General features: G+C 40.5%; 1 protein-coding gene across 4 annotated transcripts in view; it reads left to right on the top strand.

The window, feature by feature from the left end:
- Positions 1-21,053, top strand: part of sntg1 (syntrophin, gamma 1) — a 418,937-nt gene that overhangs the window by 311,618 nt on the left and 86,266 nt on the right. For all 4 annotated transcript variants that reach the window (XM_080194933.1, XM_080194934.1, XM_080194935.1 and 1 more), the window contains 4 exons: positions 6,701-6,757; positions 19,224-19,281; positions 19,384-19,427; positions 19,548-19,589. In XM_080194933.1, coding sequence (XP_080051059.1) covers positions 6,701-6,757; positions 19,224-19,281; positions 19,384-19,427; positions 19,548-19,589 — 201 coding nt within the window. The remainder of the gene's footprint in view (positions 1-6,700; positions 6,758-19,223; positions 19,282-19,383; positions 19,428-19,547; positions 19,590-21,053) is intronic.

The raw sequence follows: 21,053 nt of genomic DNA, 5'->3' as shown, positions 1-21,053 counted from the left end.
CACACTCTGGTGTCTGTTCGGGTACACGGAGGAGATTTTGGCATAGCCAATGTACCTAACCAGCATGTCTTTCAGATTGTGGGAGGAAACCAGAGCACCTGGACGAAACCCACGCAGATGCAAGGAGAATATGCAGACTCCACACAGACAATGACCCAAGCCAGGAATCAAACCCAGGTTTCTACTAACCACTGTGCCACCGTACTGCCACTGTTTCTGGCCTGAGCCTTAACAACTGTGCCATCATTTAAAGCAAGGGACAGCTTGAACACTGCTGGCTATGCCAGGTAGATATCTGGTTGTGTGGATCTCTCAAGATACTGAATAATCTACATCTACTTTCAAGGTGTGAAGACTGCTAGGGAACCTGAGAGGTCAAAGATTGTGCACTAAGATCTGGATCACAAAGCCAATTTCACAAATGGGCCTGGAAATAGGTGCAGGTGCACACTTCAATATTTCAGGTGTCTGACATGGCTGACTAAGAGGCCTTACCTAATGTTGGTGTGGTCTGCATATGATGGTGCAATTCAGGTGTGGGTTTCCCCTCGCTAAAATTTCATTTTTGCCCCCATTTTATACTTAGTGAATGGACACAATAATTGTTCCTTTAAGGTCATGTGATCTAGGTGACCAATTGGGACTTGAAGCAGGAATCGCCCAAGGGAAGGAGTTCTCCCAATGCATAAGTATTTTGCAATTGGCAGCAAACAAGTAACTGATTTGTAAATAAATCCCTTTTTATTCTACTTATGAAGCCTCTGAAAGTTCATCATTACAAGGATATTCAATTTAGAACTGAATAGACAAAACATTCCCAGCTCACTGGAAACCAGTTCAGGGGTGAAAAGTATGGGAAAGTCCCAGAAATTGATGCTGGGTCAAATCCTAAAATGATCCCATCTTCTTCAGGCTTTCCCCTGTGCAGCATCTATAGTGAGTGGGAAACACCTTTGCACCTGTTAGCTAAATAATTAAGCAGTTGTAGTTGGTAGGAAGCCAACACTGAGGTGCTTTAGCTGTTAATCCTGGATTTCCCAGCTGTGAAACCTACAGCAATTTCCCAGGATCAACCAGTGAGTGCACAATGACAACAGCTTCTTGAGACTGGGAAGACTTTGATCAGAATTATTAAAGAACTGCAGACTTTGGCATTGAGAGACTGCTGGTTGCTACACTTCTCTCGAAGTCTTTACACTGCTTGGCAGTGAATTGCCAATTTCTTGAAATGCATTTCACCTATCTGGCAACTTTACTCACCTTCAGCTGCCAGCCTTCATCATGGCACGGGGCCATCTTTTGCAGCACCACTTTCCACCTCTGCTGAGTGTCAAGAGTGGACACCACACCACTGCCAATTGGTCTAAAAGCAGCTGCTACTTTCTCCTCAGTCACCTGACCTTCACAGGGCAGATGTGATAAACATCACGATCCAGCTGCATAGAGCTGAAACCCCTAAAATAAGGTCAACTCTCCTCAGGTCATACCTGAGCACTCGTGTCTCAAGAGGCTCAGACTCTCATGACAGATGCTGGCATCTGAAACCTCCTGGAAAAAAGACCTCCTTCCCAGTGAAGCAGGTAGGTAGGGCAATGCAAATGATTAATAAGATGTACCTCCAGTCTCTGCCTCTTGCTAAGCTGTGAGCTCTCTTCTCCAGCAACGAGAGGAAGCAGAGAGTTGTGAATGCAGGCTTTGGTGGAGCAGGGTAAGGACAACAGGTTGAGGGTGAGTGTGGGTGTTGGCTGCTCAGTGCGATACTTAGACATTGAGTGGAGTTGCTTGGTGTGTTGACTTGAGTGCTGTGCAAGAGAGTACTGGGAAAGTCAGGATTGGGCTTGGCATCTGAAAGTGTTATGCTATTCACCATTTCACCATCCTGAGGTCCATAGCGCACTGTCTCCAGGTTCGAGGGATCAGACTCCAGATGCTGACTTGTTTGGGCACTTCCATCCATGTCAGCTTTGGTTGGCTTCTATATTCCACCCTTGGGAAAGTTCATCATGGCACTCCTTCAGACTCCTCAAATAGATAGCCGGGCATGTGTGGGTTTTCCGGATGAATGGAGGTGGAGGGGTTGAATGATGGGTTGGCAGTCTTCCCAAGTCTACTTTCCATTCCTGTGCTTGTGGAAGTCTGAAAAATCCAGTCATTGGTGAGCTTTTCTAACCCATGTCATAGTCCCTTTAATTAGAAATTCTTCCTTCGACAGAATAGACGCATCATCTGTCCAACCCCACAAATTGTTGGGGAACTCAGAAGGACAATGACAATTAATTTGCCCTGGTAATGAGCAGCTGCCAGACACACCATTCAATGAGTTCCAAACTTGAAAATGGTGCCACCATTCTGGAAGGGCCTAGGGTGAGATGATTCCATTCAATGCTTCTGTCACCATCTTGAAATATTTCAGTGCCATTTACCAATCCAAAAGAGATCCATTCAAAAATCTGTCATATGTCCCATGGTTGAGAGTAATACTGTTGTATGTTGTTTGTGATTGGCTAAGGAACTGTTGCAGAGACAAAAATCTGTCTGCACAATTACTTTATATTGTATGAACATAATTATTTATATATGTACAAGACTACAGATGTTACTCAGTCAAAGCAATGAGCTTCCTCCTCAACTGTTAGTCATGTGTCCGTCTCTCTGACATTATCATGTGGAAGGTACATTTTCTCCAGCCCAACACATTTTTTGGCCCTGAATACCATAACACTAATCTCCCCCAAGTCTTTGTCCAAATACATTTTATATTTATATTTATATTAATGCTATCCCTTCTCCCCCTCTGACTTCACATGTTTAAATTTTCTGGAAATTACACCCTGATCATGTTCTTGTCAGAGTTGGAACATAACCTCTTTTGTACATCAATTGTTATCAGATGTCAATCAGTCTGAACCATGAACTCTCTCCTTCAACTCTTAGTCACATGACTCTTTACGCGAGTGATACATTCACCCTTTCAGTTCTGAGCACTCAAACACTACAAACATCATAGACTCCTACAACGTAGAAGGAGGCCATTCGACTCATTGAGTCTGCACCAACCACAATTCACCCAGGCCATATCTCCATAACGCCATGCATTTACCCTAGCTAGCCCCCCCGACACTAAGGGGCAAGTTAGCTTAGCCAATCCACCTGACCTACACATTTTTGGACTTAGCCACCTAACCCACACATCATTAACAAAACTAATAGACTCACAATTATGTAAACAAGATAAAAGAACACATCAATAGAGATTGACCCATGGAAATATTGTCCACATAATGAGATGTAAAATGTATTAGAAAGCTGGCACAAAGGCAAAAATGAGAGAGTTACTGAATATGAACTTTGAATTTAAATTGATAGCCTTCTTGTAACAGACACAGCCATTTCAAGATGAAATGGTTCTGTATTACTCTAGGTTCCCAGTATTGTGGAGTCTGTCTCCTGCCGAGCAGATTCCATTGCACCAGATCAATTGAACAAGGACCCTTCAGGTAAAATTGTTGAAATTTTTGGTTTGAGTTTACTTAATGCCACTGTACCTTCCCCAAGAATGGTTCTCCCTTTGTTAATGGAATTCATATTAACTGAGCAGAAGTGGTGCCATGAAACATTCACTAATTTCACTTACCTTATAACACACTAAGTACTGCTTTCAGATGCAACACTGCATCATTGGAATGAAGACATTACATAAAGCATAGGAGCAGGAGGAGGCCATTTGATCCTTGAAGCCTGCTCCACCATTCATTATCAACATGACTGAGCATCCAACTTAATAGCCTAATCCTGCTTTTTCCCCATAACCTTTAATCCCATTTGCCCCAAGTGCTATATTTAGCTGTCTCTTAAATACATTCAATGTTTTGGCATCAACTACTTCTTGTGGTAATGAATTCACAGGCTCTACCTTGAATCCTCAGACTGACCGCTGTTTCTGGACTCTCCCATCATCGGGAACATCGTCCTGCATCTACCCTATCTAGACCTGTTAGAATGTTATGCATCTCTATGAGATCCCTTCCCTCATTCATCCGAATTCCAGCAAAAACAATCCTAACCTAGTCAATCTCTCTTTGTATATCAGTCCTGCCATCCCCGGAATCAGCCTATTAAACCATTGCTGCACTCCCTTGAGAGCAAGAACATCCTTCCTCAAAAAAGGAGACCAAAACTGGACACACTACTCTAGGTGTGACCTCACCAAGGCTCTGTATAGTTGCAACAATAAGAACCCTCACAACACCAGGTTAAAGTCCAACAGGTTTATTTGCTAGAAAACGCCACTAGCTTTCAGTGCACTGCTCCTTCGTCAGGTGAGTAGGGAGTTCTGATCACAAATAAGGGCATATAAAAGCACACACTCAGTTTACGGAATACTGATTAGAATGCGAGTCATTACAGCTAATCAAGTCTTAAAAGTGCAGACAATGTGAGTGGAGATAGCATTAATCCTAGGTTAGCCTTCTTTACTGCCTGTTGCACCTGCATGCTTACCTTCAGTAACTGGTGCACAAGGACACCCAGATCCCGCTGCACACTCCCCCTCCCAATTTACAGCTTTTCAGGTAGTAATCTGCTTTGTTCTTGCTTCCAAATTATATTGCATCAGCCATTGATTTGCCCACTCACCCAACCTGGTGAGTGGGCAAAGTATACCTGGTTTCCTTTGCTTGTTAAACATATGTTCATAAAACAATAACATCTTAAAAATTATTGGAAACATACAGCTAGAAGTGATTTTCTGATTTGTGCGGACAAATCTATTTTCTAATTTCTGTCTCTATACTTGATGGCCTTGCTATTTATTATTCTTTGCAGCAGATTCTATTTTGAATGCAGTGGATAGGTTTTGGTTCATTTTGTTTTAGTGTTAATATTTTCAGCCTGAAAATATGATAAGAACCTATTGCCCACACCATGCCAGTCATTAGGCACTTGCAAAAACTCCTTTACCCAGATGGTGTCTGACTCCTTTCATCAGAAGTGTATTTGTGCATCCTGGACCTCAGTTTGCACTACTGGGAAATTGTGTAGTGTCAACAAATGGATACCATATAGATTAATTCCCCCCGACCCCCTTTACCTTTCGCACATGCCTTTGCATTTAATTCTCTAATCTTTCCAAAAGGTGGACTGAAATACTTTACAGAGAAATTGCTAAGCTTCTTTACTGATAATCCAACATACATACATAGTGACAGTCAAATCCCACCTCAATTCAACTGACCACGCACAGTGCTTGAGAGAGAAAAAACACCAATATCTTCCTATTAGTGATCTCGTTAACTTTGCAGCTTAGCAATTCCTGACAGGATCCCTCTTTGGGCCTAACTGTACTATGATAATGCATTTCGTTGTTTAGGTTTTCTATGCAATCAGCTGTTGCGAGTACTGTCATTCCAACTTCTTTCATGATGAGCGAGGCTTTCTCTGCCGACACAATAAGAAGTCTCACAACACAAGGTTAAAGTCCAACAGGTTTATTTGGTAGCAAAGTCCACTTGCTTTTGGAGTGCTGCTCCTTCATCAGGTAAGTGGGAGTTCTGTTCCCATACAGGACATATAAAGACAGAAAATCAATTTACAAAATAATGGTTGGAATGCAACAGGAAGAGAACACTCTTGCCTGGTGATTGTCGAGCAGTGTTCTTTCATCCATTGTCATAGCGTCTGCGTGCTCTCCCCAATATACCATGCCTCAGGACGTCCTTTCCTGCAGCGTAACAGGCAGACAGTGTTGGCCGAGTTGCAAGAGTATGTATCATGTACCTGATGGATGGTGTTCTCACGTGAGATGATGGCATCTGTGTTGATGATTTGGCACGTCTTGCAGAGGTTGCTGTAGCAGGGTTGTGTGATGTTGTACTAGGTACCAGGCAAGAGTGTTCTCTTCCTGTTGGGGAACGCTTCAGCGGTCATGGGCATTCGGCCTCTGATCTTCGGGTAAGGGTTCTCCAAGGCGGCCGTCACGACACGTGACAATGCAGAGTTGCTGAGCAGAGACTGATAGCCAAGTTTTGCACACATGTGGATGGCCTCAACCAGGATCTTGGGTTCACATCACACTATATGTAATCCCCACAACTTGCCTGAGCTTGCAAAATCTCACTAACTGTTCTGTCTGGAGACAATACACATCCCTTTAACCTGTGCTTAACGCTCTCTCCACTCACGTTGTCTGTATCTTTTAGACTTGATTACCTGTAAAGACTCTCATTCCAACCATTATTTTGCAAATTGAGTTTGTGTCTTTATATGCCTTGTATGGGAACAGATCTCCCACTTCTCTGACGAAGGAACAGCGTTCTGAAAGCTAGTGGATTTTGCTACCAAATAAATCTATTGGACTTTAACCTGGTGTTGTGAGACTTCTTACTATGTTTACTCCAGGCTAACGCCAGCATCTCAATATCATGGCCCTACCATCAGCAAGAAAGACTCTGGCCTGCTGGTAGTTGAGATTCCTTTTGCTGACAGCTGAGGTTCTCACTGCCAGAGTGTGAGATTCCCTATTGCCCTCATGGATTCATAAAGTACTTCAGTAGATTCATATCAACCTTCCACTTAAGAAGATATGATTATATTTGTTAGAATTTGACATTTTATATGATGTGAAAATTATTTAATACTTGAGTGTTTGTGTTTACAGTGTGTTACACAATCTAAAATCCAAACTATTATATTTCTTCCATAGGAAAGAACAGTTACAATCAGAAGACAAACAATTGGAGGATTTGGTCTAAGTATAAAGGTGTATTTTTTCAATTGTTGTTAATTATTTGGAAAAGATTTTTGTTTAGTGTCTAGTCACTGATATTTTGTGTTGTGAAGAAAATTGAAAAATCACATATCCGGTTAAAATTAATTTCCTTTGCATAATTTTTCAGTTAAGGCCCCATCTAGTCCTCTCTGCTCCTCAATCACTTAATTATCAGGTGTGTGACAATAAAAACTCCGCACTGCCTTCTTGTCATACAGCTTCTCAACCTGCAAAGCAGAAGCCGAGTAATCTGGGAAATGTCTCTGCCCAATACAAATTCAAAACTTCCCCAGAACAGCCAGCTGAGACTTTGAACAATTCTTTCTGAGGGGAGGGTTGACTGTGAAGACTTGTTGAGAATGGGTTTTGTGGGGTTCAAGTCTGTCTAAGTGCCTCCTGCAGAGTGCAGTGCCCACCCGTTATAGAACTCATCTGATTTTCATTTATAGAAGCCATCTGATTTTCATTCCATTGATTTCAATGGACTGATGGATACCATGACTAAAGAGCAATCCGATTTCCATCCATTTGATGGAAGTGAGAACTTGCTTAAAGATTTTCCAGTTGGGATTTGAGTGCTTTATGTCTGTAATTGACAAGCAAAACAATTTGAGTCTTTCTTGACCTTTAAGCTTGAAGCATTTGTGAGAAGAAAATTGAGCTAATGTTAACAAGGTGAACTTGGTATTAACAGGTGGTAAAGTCCACAAAATATAGTCAGCGCTTGTTACTTGTTAACATTAAGCTGTTGTCAATTTCATAGGATTCCCTTTGGATGGCTGGAGCACACGCCTGCTTCATGTGCCAAGTCTCTAAATTATGGAGCTGGGGTTTTATCTCAGTTAGGAAAATGATTGTAATTTTAATAGACATGTACATGCTGTCACTGAGAAATCCAAACAACGGTCCTTCAAAGGGGCTACAGCTGGCTGTTCCATAAATAATCCAATCAAGTTCTCAGCTTCTACTTTTGTGGAACTGGCATGTGCCCCTAGGTTCTACGAGGATACTGTAACCTGCTGCTGATCTGGAATTGTTTCCTATCCTTTTAATGGTCCCTCCTCATGTCCTGATTAAGTATACATGTTAACCAAAATTGCTCAGGCCTGATATCAGCGAACTGCTTCTGGACATCCATTTGGCTCTAACAGCTCACTGAATCCACTGCAAGGAGGCCCAACCATCAATGTAGTTCCAGTTTCTTTGTTCCCCAGAATGGACAAGTGTCTGGGATGCACCATTAATCAGCCACCCATCAGTTCAAATCTACCTCAATCTATTTTCAAATCCATGACACTTATACCTATGACTGTATGTTTTTAAAAAATGTAATCTTTGTTTTCACATGATGCTTTTGGTAATTTCAGGCAAAATAAGCACATTGGCCCAAGATCAGGTCTTCAGAGAGTTTTAAGACCTTAAGGGAGCTGTTGCCACTTGTGATGTTTAATGTAGCTTGAAACAGATGTAGGGAATAGCACATGACTCAATCAGCCTTCATCTTCTGTAAAGATCAGATAAAACCATCTGTCATTCATCATCTTTATTTCTCAGTATCTAGTGGCTATTTCTGGATCACAAAAAATGGCTTTAAAAATAATGATCTTGTGCACCGTTTGCAGTCTGCAGCTTTCACAATTTGACATTATATCAGCAAAAAGACCCGGAGGTACATTGAACAATGATGAGGCACGTGCACTTCTGGCAAGCAACACAAGGGCATTGAAGATACCTTCCTATAGGAAAATGTATGGGGGAGATGTGAATACAGCACAATCTACCAATAAATATCACACTGGACATTGAGAATTTGTCTGGATTGATAACACAAAATAAACAGCAGCAAAACTGACAGCTGATTTTAGAAATTATTGGAAAATAAATTATATGGAATGGAAAAGAATCTCACCTGCATTGCACTATTATCCAAGCTCATTTTAAACCCATTGATTTGAAGATAATCGCGTACTTGTATATTTTGCAGTTTTGCAGTTAAAAAGTCAGAACCAGTACAAAATGAGGAAGTAGAGGGATATATTTTCTTTAATAATTCAGAAAATACTTAATAACCTTAATCATGAAGCATGAATTATTTTAATTTGGGTAGTTTTATTTACTGTTAAATGAGCACTACTCTGTAGCTTGTATTTGCAAACAATTGAATCAATCATTGTGTGAATAGTAAGCAAATGTGAAAAATTCTAATCCACTTTAAATAATTAATACGAAAACGATAAACAATACCCAAAATAGTGAAAATAGGAGATAATGCGGCCAGGATCAAGCACAAATTTTCGTTTTTAGCTGCATTCTCATGTCCTATGCCAGTTTTGAATACCTTTGCAGAGGTAAGGCACAACAGGCTCTCTATTGTAACTGTCGGTGTACCTTATAATAAAATGTCCTGGAGAATAGTGGCACTGTCAAAACTAATGGTGGAATGTCTTAAGAAATAGCATGCTTTAATAGGAAAATATAATAAAAAAAGGCCTATTTCAGATCTGGTTGTATTGAATGTATGTATGTTACGGAACAAATATTAGGGCTAAATTGCTTTTTGAACTACTTACATGACATGCTGTTGCCTTAATATTCACAGAACATGTTCAGAGCCAACATTATCTCTCCTTGTGTTTCAATCTGTTATTAAGTTAATTAGATTGGCTGCAGGTATATCTTGTACTGTAGGTGTAACTGAGCCAGTAATAGCATTAGATGTTCACTTTGCAAGATTCAAAGGAAGTAGATGCTTGATTGGTTTTGCATAGAAGTGCAATAGCAAATCAGATGTAACTAATCTCCACAGTTCATTTTAATCCAATAACACTGTCAGGGCATTACATTTCTCCTTCTCTGATGTGTGTTATTATTTTGAATACCTTTTTAATCTATGCAAGAACTTAATGTAGATTTGGTTCTGTTTATGTGCTAACCTCAGCCATCAATGTGCATGTCAAATACCAGCGCACTGCAACATCCATGCAATATTGAATTAGGCATTCACTAAAATAATCTAAGTAAAATTGTGGTACGGAAGAAAATAATGATACTGTAGAATGACAGATCCTCACATCCATATGCTTTCCACCCCAGGGTTTAGAGAAGATAGGTAAGAACATTGTACATGCTCGAACTATAATCTTCCAAAGATCCCTCAGTTCAGGAATTGTTCCTTTAAAGTGCACGTCACCAGTAAAAAAAAAAGTGACAAGAGAGAGGTATAAAGCAGTTGGCCTAACATCTTTTGTCAGAAAGAAAAAATAGAGGGAAATCTCAGCAAGTCTGACAACATCTGTGCTGAGAGAGTAGACCCTTTGGATCTGTCAGAGTTCCATTAGACTGGGTGACTGCTTTGCAAAACACCTTTGCTCAGTCCACAAGCATGGCTCCAACTTTCCTGTTGCGTGCCATTTTAACTCAACTTATCTTCATGCCCACATGTCCATCCCTGGCCTGCCGCAATTCTCCAGTGAAGTCTTCCGCATACTTTAGGAGTAGCATGTTATCTTCGGGTTGGGCAGATTGCAGACCTTGGGACTCAACGTGCGGGTCACACAGCTGCAGATTGTGACCTTTCTCCTCCATCTTAACCCCCCCCCCCCCACCTTTTTAAACATCCCATATATGTATTGCCTCAATGCAACCCCCATCTCCCTCTCACACCAAGCCAATGGTCTTTTGTTTTTTAAGTTGCTACTTTTCATTGCAAGCTCTCATGCATTCCCTTTTCTTTCAGTTTTGATGAAAAATCAAAGGACTCAAAATATTTATTTTCTAATAGACCTGCTGAGTTTTTCAGGTGTTCTCTGTTCTTGTTTCAGATTCCAGCATCTGTTAATATTTTGCTTGTTTTATTATTTATATGGATTTCTGGAAGTCTCTTTGACTGTTAAATTAAGTTGAAGTTCCTGGAATTGAAGACATATGATTGACTTGGTTAAGAAATTGATTGAGTGGCAGTGGATGGTGAGTAGGGAAATGGACATGTACTTCAGGTGACAGATGTGGTGTCTTACGAGGACCGGCATCAAGGCCTTAAATATTCACTATACTTATTCACAACTTACATGATAGGATATAAACCAGATGCTTAGCTTTGCTGATGACACAAAGATAGATGGCATTGCAAGTGCTGTAGAAATGTAGACATAGAAGATAGGAGCAGGAGGAGGCCATTTGGCCCTTTGAGCCTGCTCCACCATTCATTATGATCATTATGAGCAGGAAGCATAATATTATGAAAAAAAATTATTCAATAAAGTGAATGGATAAATCTTTAGCAAATGGACTGCAAGGTAATTTAATGTGTTATCTTGTAATTGAACCCATAATAGAGAGAAGATGAAGCTTTCCAAATAGTGGAAAGTGAGAAACAGTAAACTTCAAAGACACCTGAGAGCGAATTTTACTGTTTTGGCTGCCATGGGAATCGGAGCGGGCAATGGGTGAATCATGTAAAGGTCTGTTGACCTCGGGTGGGACTTTACGGTTTTGGGATGAGTGCGACCATAAAATCCTGCCCTTGGGGTCCAGGCACATAGGATCATTAAAGTATCCCAGCCAGGAAGAGAAAATAATCAAAAAGCCTACTGGAATGTTGGTCTTTCTATCTAGAAAGCAGAGTACAAGGGAATAGAGAACATACTTCAGCTACACAAAGCCCTGGTTGGGTGATACTTGGTCATCACACCTTAGAATATATTGGCAGAAAATGCTTGAAAATCTCAGTAAGTCTGTAGAGAGAGAATAAATATAATGTTTTGAGTCTGAATGACCTTTCATCAGAGCTAACAGCAAAGAAAATCAGAAAAGATTTATACAATGAGAGTGGGAGGGGGGCTCGTAATAGGACAAAGGGAGCGTAAATGAGAATGAAGAAAGCCGAGAGAGGTGCTAAGAGTGTTCATTACGTGATCAGAATGTGTGAAGATCAGAGCAGACTTACAGATGGGTAAGGCAATTGCCCTGAAAAGGGGATGGTGTTGTTGGGGGGGGGGGGGGGGGGGGGGGAGCAAGAAAGAGGGTGGGAATGGAGAAGTAGAAAAACAGAAGTGAGAATAAAGGATGATAAAATGGATGAATGAGATGAAAAAAAAACAATGAAATAAAACAAATGGATATGGCATGAAGGTGGAGAGGAGACTTCATCTCTGAAGTTGTTGAATTTGATGATCAGTCTGGAAGGTTGTAAAGTGGCCCAATTTGAAGATGAGGTGCTGATTCTCCAGTTTGCGCTGGGCTTCACGAGAACATTGCAAAAGGCCAAGGATATGCCAAATACACTGCAAAAGGCCATGTGGACAAGAGAGCAGAGTGGTGTGATGAGGTGGCAAGTGACAGGAAGGTCTGGGTCCTGCTTGTGGACGGATCAAAGGTGTTCATCAAAGCGGTCAACCAATCTGTGTTTGGTCTCTCCAATGTAGACTAAACCGCATTGGGGGTAGGATATGTTGGCCTTGGTGGAAGTGCACTGTAAATTTATTAGAATAATACCCGAATGCCAAACATTAAATTCCAGGAGAAATTACACAATCCAAGGTTGTATTCCCCTGAATTTAGACAATTAAGAAGTGGCTTAACAGATTAAAAGAATCATAGAATCATTGCAGTACCAAAGAAGGTCATTCAGTACCCTGTGTCCGTTCTGGCTCTCTGCAAGAGCACCTCAGCCAATCCTACTCCACTCCATATCCCCTTTAATTCTGCAACTACTTTTTTCTTATAATTATCCAATTGCCTTTTGAAAGCCCCAATAGAATCTGCCTCCACTACACGCTCAAGCATTGTATCTCTAATTTTAACCATCTCGTGTCTCCTCTGGTTCTTTTGCCAATCACCTCAAATTGGTGCCCTTTGGTTCTTGATCCTTCCATCATGGAATGGTTTCATAATCTCTTTTAAACACCTATATCAAATCTCCTTACATTCTCTTTTCCAAGGAGAGCAGCACTAGCTTTTCCAATCTATCCTTGGAGCTAAACCCTGAACCATTCTCTCAGATCTTTTCATCACCCATTCTAAAGCCTTCGTACTCTTCCTAAAGTGCAGAATTGGCTACAGTATTCAAGCTAAAGCTGAACCATTGTCTTATAATGGTTCATCATAACTGCATTTATTTTGTAATCTATGGGCCAGCGGTGTCTTTTCCAGCAGTGGAGGTGGCTCACCATTGGCCACTGGTGAGATCTTTTGTCCTGCAAATATGGGCATGGTTTGCCCATCCTGCTGCTGGGTAATCTACCATAGGGGTCGCCTTCAGTGGAATTGGAAGATTCTACTAGTGCAAGGGTTGAAAAAGTCCCATCCAACGCTGCTATTTAGAAACCCTGGAATCCAATATGACTTATTAGCCACTTTTTGAACCTGCCTCGCCACTGTTTATACTCCTGCACCCAGTTTAGAATATCCTTTATATGAAGTAGTTGGTCCTCACCCTTCTTCCAAAATGTATCACTTCACACTCCTGCTGACGTTTTCAAGATACTAAAAGGAATAGGTAGGGTAGATAGTGAGAAACAATTTTGCCAACGGGGAGGTGGGGCCGGTGAGGTCTTGAATTCAAAGGTGTTCTCAAAGAATTAAGGCCAGACTTTTCAGGAGTGATCCTAGGTTACACTTCTCCACTCAAGAGGAGGCAGAAGTTTGGAACTTACTTCCATGAATAGCAATCAAAGTCAGATCAATGTTTTATTTTTACTGGGATTGATAAGATTTTTGTTAGCCAAAAGATTAAGGGATATGAGATAAAGTCTGTTTCATGAAGTTTGGCCATTGATCAGGCATGGTAACATTGAAAAACAAAACAGGTATGAGTAGCTAAATGTCTCTTCCTAGTCCTGTGTTCCTAAAAGTAGCAATTGTGGCTGCAATTTAGATTGAAGATTTACTAAGGAATCATTTGTGATTGATTATTGTGAGATAGTGGAGCCAATACATATTGGAAAGAACTAATGAGCTCTTATTGTCAATTTAACAAATCTATTTTAACATGACAATTTGAAGCAGAAACATTTGGCAGAAGAACTCAAGCTCATTATCCTTTAGACAAAACACATCTTTTTCCTGCACACCCAATGATTTTCTCTCTCCTATTGAACAATTTCACTTGTATTTACAAAAATGACTGCACTTGGATCCTTTTTGTTCTCCATTTTCTTCTTCCCCTCTCATCCTCTCGTGAAGACTTTGATTTCTTGCTGAGGTGTTGATGTCCAGAACTGTTAGATATTGAATAGAAGTGGCAAACCTCTCCCATTTCTTCCTCTCATTGACAGATGCTGAGATCAAATGTCAAACTGATACAGTCACCTCAGAGGAGATCAAAAAGTGCAGCATAAACCAAGCATTTAACCTGCAATCTTACTAGCCATTGCGGCATAGTTAGATAAATCTGCCAGCAAGCTACGATTTTTGTTCTAATATAACCATTACAATAAATATTCACTACCATCCCTTGTAACAAGATCTGGATTTTCTAGTCAGTTGACATTATTTGGCATGGACCTTGAAGAAAGCTGCCCACAAAGGGATGTCTGTGGTGTGGATTTCCCCTTTCCCATTGCTTAGTTTAATCTGGTGCCAAGTTTCAGGCATCTCATACAGCCAGCAACAACAATTTTCACTGACAGCAAATAGGAAGGTAAAAAGCATGGGCTATTCTTCATTTTCCATTTCACAGAGAGCAGGGTAAATAATGAAACACTTACATGGGACTAAGATAGAAGCTGAAATATTGTAACCAAGCTCTTTAAAATAGTTATTTATTGTTTTAAAATAAATCTATGGAACTTTTTTGACCATAACGGAGAAATGACATTCCGTGATTATAACATTATTTCTTTCAGGGACAGGGCAGATTTTCTGCAAAATTAACATAGTGCACCATGAAAAACTCTTTCAAGAAGCCAAACCTTTCCAAAGTTTTGTTTTTACAGCGACGCTAATAGTATAAAATAAGAAAGTTCACCTCAAATCAGGTGATTTCTAGTAGAACCTGTGAAGGAACAAAGAATCACTGATAGTAGTTCTGGATTTTCACATTTTTCTACGCTTGTTTGAACACCTGGGCCGGGATTTTCCCAGAAACATTCTAACATGAGAAAACGGGAGTCCTCTGCGCTGGTCTTTTTGCTGCTCTTTTTGCCACCCCCGCATCACAATCTTCCAGTACTCTGTCACTTTTTTGAGAGCTGGGAGTTTTGCGCTAGTTTTGGGGGCGGGTGAGCACAGAGCTTTGCATGCCAGTAAAGCAGGCTTCCGGGCATTCAGGCACCATTCTGCAGGTGAACCAGGAGACCTCCCCCCCCCCGCTCCGCTCCACATGACGACCCTTTCCACCCCCACCCCCCGCACAATAGCCACCTTCCCAATCTAGTCCCACCCCTTTGGCACTTCCCCGGCATACTTAGTGCCCAACCAAGCACTACCAGACTGACAGGTGAGAATTGCCCATCCATGCCCCTGACCATCTGGGGGCTTTAATGGCCTCAGACCTTTCTGGCATAGCCATGAAGCTGATCCCTGCTGGTAGAGACCAACAGTGATTCTCGCTGGTGAGATGTCATGCTGGTGAGGTGGAAAGCATCCGAGAGCAGGGGAAGCAACTTGCTAATTAAATGGAGATCCAGGCATTCTGATGCAAATGAGCTTCCTGCCTTTTCTGGGCATTAAGCTGTTGTCAAGAGTTAAAAGGGGCCTTTTGTATAATCGAGCCAGTTTGTCATGCTGATGGATGGGCATGCTGAGTGGGTAAGATTGCGCCCCAAAAGTTGGTATTAGTTTTATGGTTGTAATAACAGTGAGCACTAAGAGCAGGATTTTCCGGCTGTGCTCCCACCAAGACCAAAAAATCCTGCCCGAGGTCAACAGACCTTTGCATGGTTGTGTCCTGCCCGCTGTGATTCCCGTGGCAGATGGGACTGAAAAATTCTGCCCTAAGTTTCAGTATCATTACAACCATGTAATCCAGGCTAATAAATAGCTTGACTTTCATGTAAATGCACTTTGCAGGACCGGGCTTATTCTCATTGAGGAGGAAAATTTCACTGTAGCAGCTTTTGCCTTGTTATGTCAATTTCATAAGCAAACGAAAAACGTGAAATTAATAGAATGTCTATCAGAGCAGAAGTTCAGAGAGTATTAGTATTAACCTTTAAATCTTTCCCAAAATAAATCCTCAATTTGAATTCAAAACACTTGATACAAATGTCAAGCTCAGATAGCTTATTCCTATTTGTTTTAACTAAGCTGTTACAATGCCTTTATGACAACCAAGGACTTTGAGGTTAATAATATTTAGCAGGCGTTATTAATTATTGGGAAAAGTCTAGCAAGATGTTGAAGAATTCTGTATAAATATTATAAGCTTTGTAATTATTGAATGTAATTCAGAGGCCCATAAATTCTCCATAGTTTCTCCTGGTGGGTCCTGTAATTTCACTGGAAGTGGGGGCGAAGCCCTGTTTATAGGATTAAACAAATGAGGGATGAGACTTCAATGATCAGAAACCATTAATTTCAGCTAGTAAATGCAGATGTACAAAGCCATGGTGTTGTTAATGGCTGGGTCGCATTAACTCTGAATTGGTGACAAGTGACTTTCAGCCTCTGGAAAACTGGACAGTTCCACTGGAATGCTGGTGTGAGTAAAGGGGTACTACAGGCATCTCAGGCTAGAATGGGCGCAGTACAAAGCAAGGGATGCCCAAGTCTTGTTTGCTATGTCATTAATTGTGCCACTCCATAATTTTTGGGAACATTTGATTTGCTCCATTAATATTTGTATCAAAATCAATTTGAAGATTAAAAATGTGGTTCTGACCTCATTAAAATCAATAGGAATTGTGCTTTTCCGGCACTTCAATCAATTTTCACTCCACTGCCACCTACACTTGATGAAGTGGTGAGACAAGAATATGATTTATAAATCTAAAACCCAATTTAAACTCCCAATTGTTAAAAATGTAAGAATGATTCAAATAGTAACTAAGTAGGCTCTTTTGAGTATCCACTTCCTGGGATTTTACGTTTTAATATTGCTGATCCATGACCCAGATTTTGCAATAGTAATGATGGTGAAAATGTCAGCAATTACTATCATTACTCCCCTGAATCTGACAGCTATACACACGCAATTAAATGTGTATATCTATAAGTTGCAGTTAATGATTCTGTTCTCTATTGGATGCGTTGTTGAAGTCTCACCGGAGTGCAATCATTTTTAGAAATTCTGAACAGTTGAGAATTTGCCCTTTTACATTAGTCTCACTGAGAAAAACCGTCGAAAAAGTACCACTTTGTTGAATGATGTGTAACTGGATTTTCAGTTCACGCTCAGGGTGTGATCTTACCCAACGTTCATGCTACGCTCTGCAGTAAAGTCGGAGAATTTGCCTCCCAGCAAAATAGCCATCCACTGTAGTGGGATGGGAAAACCCTGCTGGCGTGAGCAACCATAACATTCTGGCCGAACTAATTATTGCTGATAAACCTTTAATTCCCTGAAAAGCTAATTTTGTATTTGTCCAATTTCTCCTAGGTTTGTTTTTGTTATTTCAGCTTCTATCTGAATCCCATGTTTCCTATTTACTTGACCCTTTATAATATGTAAATGTGATTGGGTACTTGATGACATCAGTGTTTCTGAGTGCCTATGTATCCCCTTGATTTTGTGTCAGATTCAAATTAACAGTGAGAAAAGAGAATTCCGTGCAACAGAGATAGCTGCATGTTTATCGGCAGCTTTCTTTGAGGTCAGCCACGAGTGCCGCTGCTGCACTATTGACTCCAAAATCTTGATGCATATATCTGAATCCCACTCATTTTATGAGACTTGTTTTCTGAATTTAAAAATTGCTAAACCTTGCAGAAGCCACTACCATAACAAAAAACATATTTTCTCAAAACTCTGAGTCGCTTGTTAATAGCTATTTTTCAATTGATTATGATGTGCCAATAACTCAAGATCATTTCAAGTTCTCTACTCAGAGATTTACACCATTGTGATAATCTCTACCATTATCTCAAGAACATCAGTAAGTAAATGCAGTAACGTGTAGAGAAAGAGAATGAGTGATCTTCATCCCACATTGTGTGACAGCCCCTGTAGAGACCGATAACTTCTAAAAAGGTATCCCCACAACGCCGATGCAAAGAAAACAAATGGACACGATTTCATTTTTTAGAAGTGTTACTGTATCAAGTTTAAATATCATTTGCCTATTGATTAATGTCTAAATTATGCTGATTTTGAAGGTAAATTTCACTTTAAATGATCAGTACAATAAAGATATGCCTTACATAGTTGCAAGTGTTTGCATCACTTTCTGCACAAATGTGTCACCAGACGCAATCTCACCATCTTTCCAACTCAGTATCTGGTACATAGGACCTCTCACTTTTCTGATTCAGCAGAGTTGGCCCTTGAGTCACTTCCAGCAGCAGGCACTTCAATCTAAGGTCTTTGGATATGGTTAACTCTAACCAGGCACGTGTTTACAAATCATCTCTCACTTGGCTCATGGCAGTCTTGATCATGTATTGTTCTAGAATTTATTTTCAATTGACCAAGCAACACACCTGGGTTAATTGTCTGGCCTTCTGATACAAAAGCCACGCTCATTAGTATTCCTGAGCTGTTCACACCATTTTCAGGATTCAGTCTCTTTCACTCACCACCAAAATTGTCTGCAATTACAGTTTCTTCTTAACATCCAACTACTTGTTTCCCCTCACATGAATTCTGTGTTCAGAACTGCAGATTCTGAAATCAGCTGTGATTAAAGCTGTCAATTAACTATGTATTTATCCTTTGCCTTTTAGCTTTCATTCCCTCAGCAATCTCAGGTCAGGTGAGCATTTCTTCAAACCGAAATGCTTGGTAGGAAGCCCATTTACACCCCTTTCAGAGTATTTGCCAGTTGCACTTTGGAATTAAAGAGGCATTCCTAAATGAAAGCACAGGATTTTTCCCAAAGCACAGGAATCATGTGTAAGACAAAATATATTAGGGTAGCAAAAGCACATGCCACTCTTTCTCATTTGTTGGTAACATAAACAGATTTAGTGTTGCTATATATATGCTGGATAAAATAGAAGCTTGGAAATTGTGATGTGCTACAATATAGTATGAGCATTTAATACATATTTTAATCAAATCCATCTATCCAGATTTTTGAATACCAATAATGACCCATTGACAAGATTAGACACAAAATGCTGGTCTTCCAATGATGCCCATATCCTGTGAACAAATTGAAAGAAACACAATGATAAGCCCCATGACATCTCTTCTCATTCACATCTCATTTCCATTTAATGTCACTGGTTTTATTTAAATGGTACGAAAGTAATTCTAATCAAGCATCCATATAAATGCATAGGTACTACTGCTCCTTGTTGATAAAGATCACTTGATATTTCCTATTTGTAATGTTCTCTTCCAATTCTGTTTCTTCAGGGTGGAGCTGAACACAATATTCCCGTCATTATATCAAAAATCTCAAAGGAACAAAGAGGTATACCAAATTTTTGTATTAATTTACTGATTTTTTTTTAGATCTCTAACTGAAGTGATTTGACACTAGACTTTTTTTTCCCCTCCTGTCCTATTTACAAAGCTGACCTATCTGGCTTGCTGTTTATTGGAGATGCTATTCTTCAGGTGAGTAAACTGCAGTGTTTTATTATTTAAGTAATTACTGCTGACCACAGATAATTGCAATGAATTTAGGTTTGTCAGCAATATCTTTTCTTCCTTTCCTGCTTTCTGTGCACCATTTAGATAAATGGAATAAATGTTAGGAACTGCAAACATGAAGAAGTGGTGAGTACAAGAATTTCCAATTTTTGTCCCTTTCTTCAGCTGTAAAAAAAAAAGCATGTTATAGTCAAGCTCAATCAAAAATGCATATACACTTTGATAGCTGTGTTAAACTGCCATTTTTTCATAAATTAAGGAGTCAGATTTATGTAAACATGCCTGGAGCATTGTTTATACCAAGAGGCATAAGTACCAATGTGATCACTATATACCACCAACTTCAATTTAGCAGAGTAAAATATTAGGAGGAATATGAACGGGTAGAGCAGGCTCGAAGGGCCAAATGGTCTCCTCCTGCTTCTATCTTCTGTGTTTCATTTTAGGGTGTAGAGAAAGATCTACTTAATATAAGATAGGTCCATTCAAAAGTCTGATGGCAACAGGGAAAAAGCTGTTTATGTGTCGGTTGGTACATGACCTCAAGCTTTCATATCTTTTTCCTGATCGAAGAAGGTGGAAGAAAGTATGTCCAGGGTGCATGGTTCCTTGATTATGCTGGCTGCTTTTCCAAGGCAGTGGGAACTGTAGACAGAATCATTTAGATGGGAGGCTGATATGGACAATGGACTGGGCTTTGTTCATGACCCTTTGTAGTTTCTTGTGGTCTTGGACAAATTGCAATACGTTCGGAAAGGATGCTTTTTGTGGTGCATCTGTAAAAGTTGGTGAGAGTTGTAGCTGACATGCCAAATTTCCTTAGTCTTCTGAGAAAATAAAGGCATTGGTGGGTCTTCTTAATCAAAGCATCAGTGTGGAGGGATCAGGACAGATTGTTGGTGATCTGGACACCTTGAAACTTGAAGCTCTTGACCATTTCACTTCATCCCCTTTGATGTGGACAGAGGCATGTCCTCCACTACACTTCCTGAAGCCGATGGCTGTTGCCTTTATTTTACTGACACTGAAGGAGACATTTTTGTTGTCATACCAGATTCTCTATCTTTTTCCTGTGCTCCATCTCATCATTGCACGGTCAGGTGGCCTTCTTTTGCCATTCCTGAATATGAGAATTAGGCATCTGGCACTGACTTCCTTCACCAGGATTCCCAGGCACTCATTGGAGAAATGGGAGAACAGTGTCCACATGACCAGCCATTCCACCTTCCATGACCACCAGATGCTGAGGCCATGACAAAACACTTGGGCAGTTATTGGATTTCTTCCACTTCTGACCCCATCAATTGTTCATACACTCCAAACACAACAGGTGTGATTTTTCTCGGCCCACTGCGCTGCTCCTAGGGAGAGGGATCTGAAAGGAGGAGAAACTACTTCTCACAGAAGGTGGTGAATTTGTGTAACTCACTTCCCCATAGCACGGTGGAGTCTGAGTCTGGTTTCAAGAAAGAGATAGAAATACTTCTGATAAAAAAGTGGTTTAAAGAGAAATGGGGAAGTTAGGTGGGTGGATTTGAGACCAGGAAGAGATAAGCCATGAGCAGAATGAATGCCAGAGCAGACTCAAAG

Source organism: Carcharhinus amblyrhynchos, chromosome 8 (genome assembly GCF_965287045.1).
Source record: "Carcharhinus amblyrhynchos chromosome 8, sCarAmb.v2.hapA, whole genome shotgun sequence".
In the NCBI taxonomy this organism is placed as follows: Eukaryota; Metazoa; Chordata; class Chondrichthyes; order Carcharhiniformes; family Carcharhinidae; genus Carcharhinus; species Carcharhinus amblyrhynchos.
This window is presented reverse-complemented; position numbering and strand designations above follow the sequence as displayed.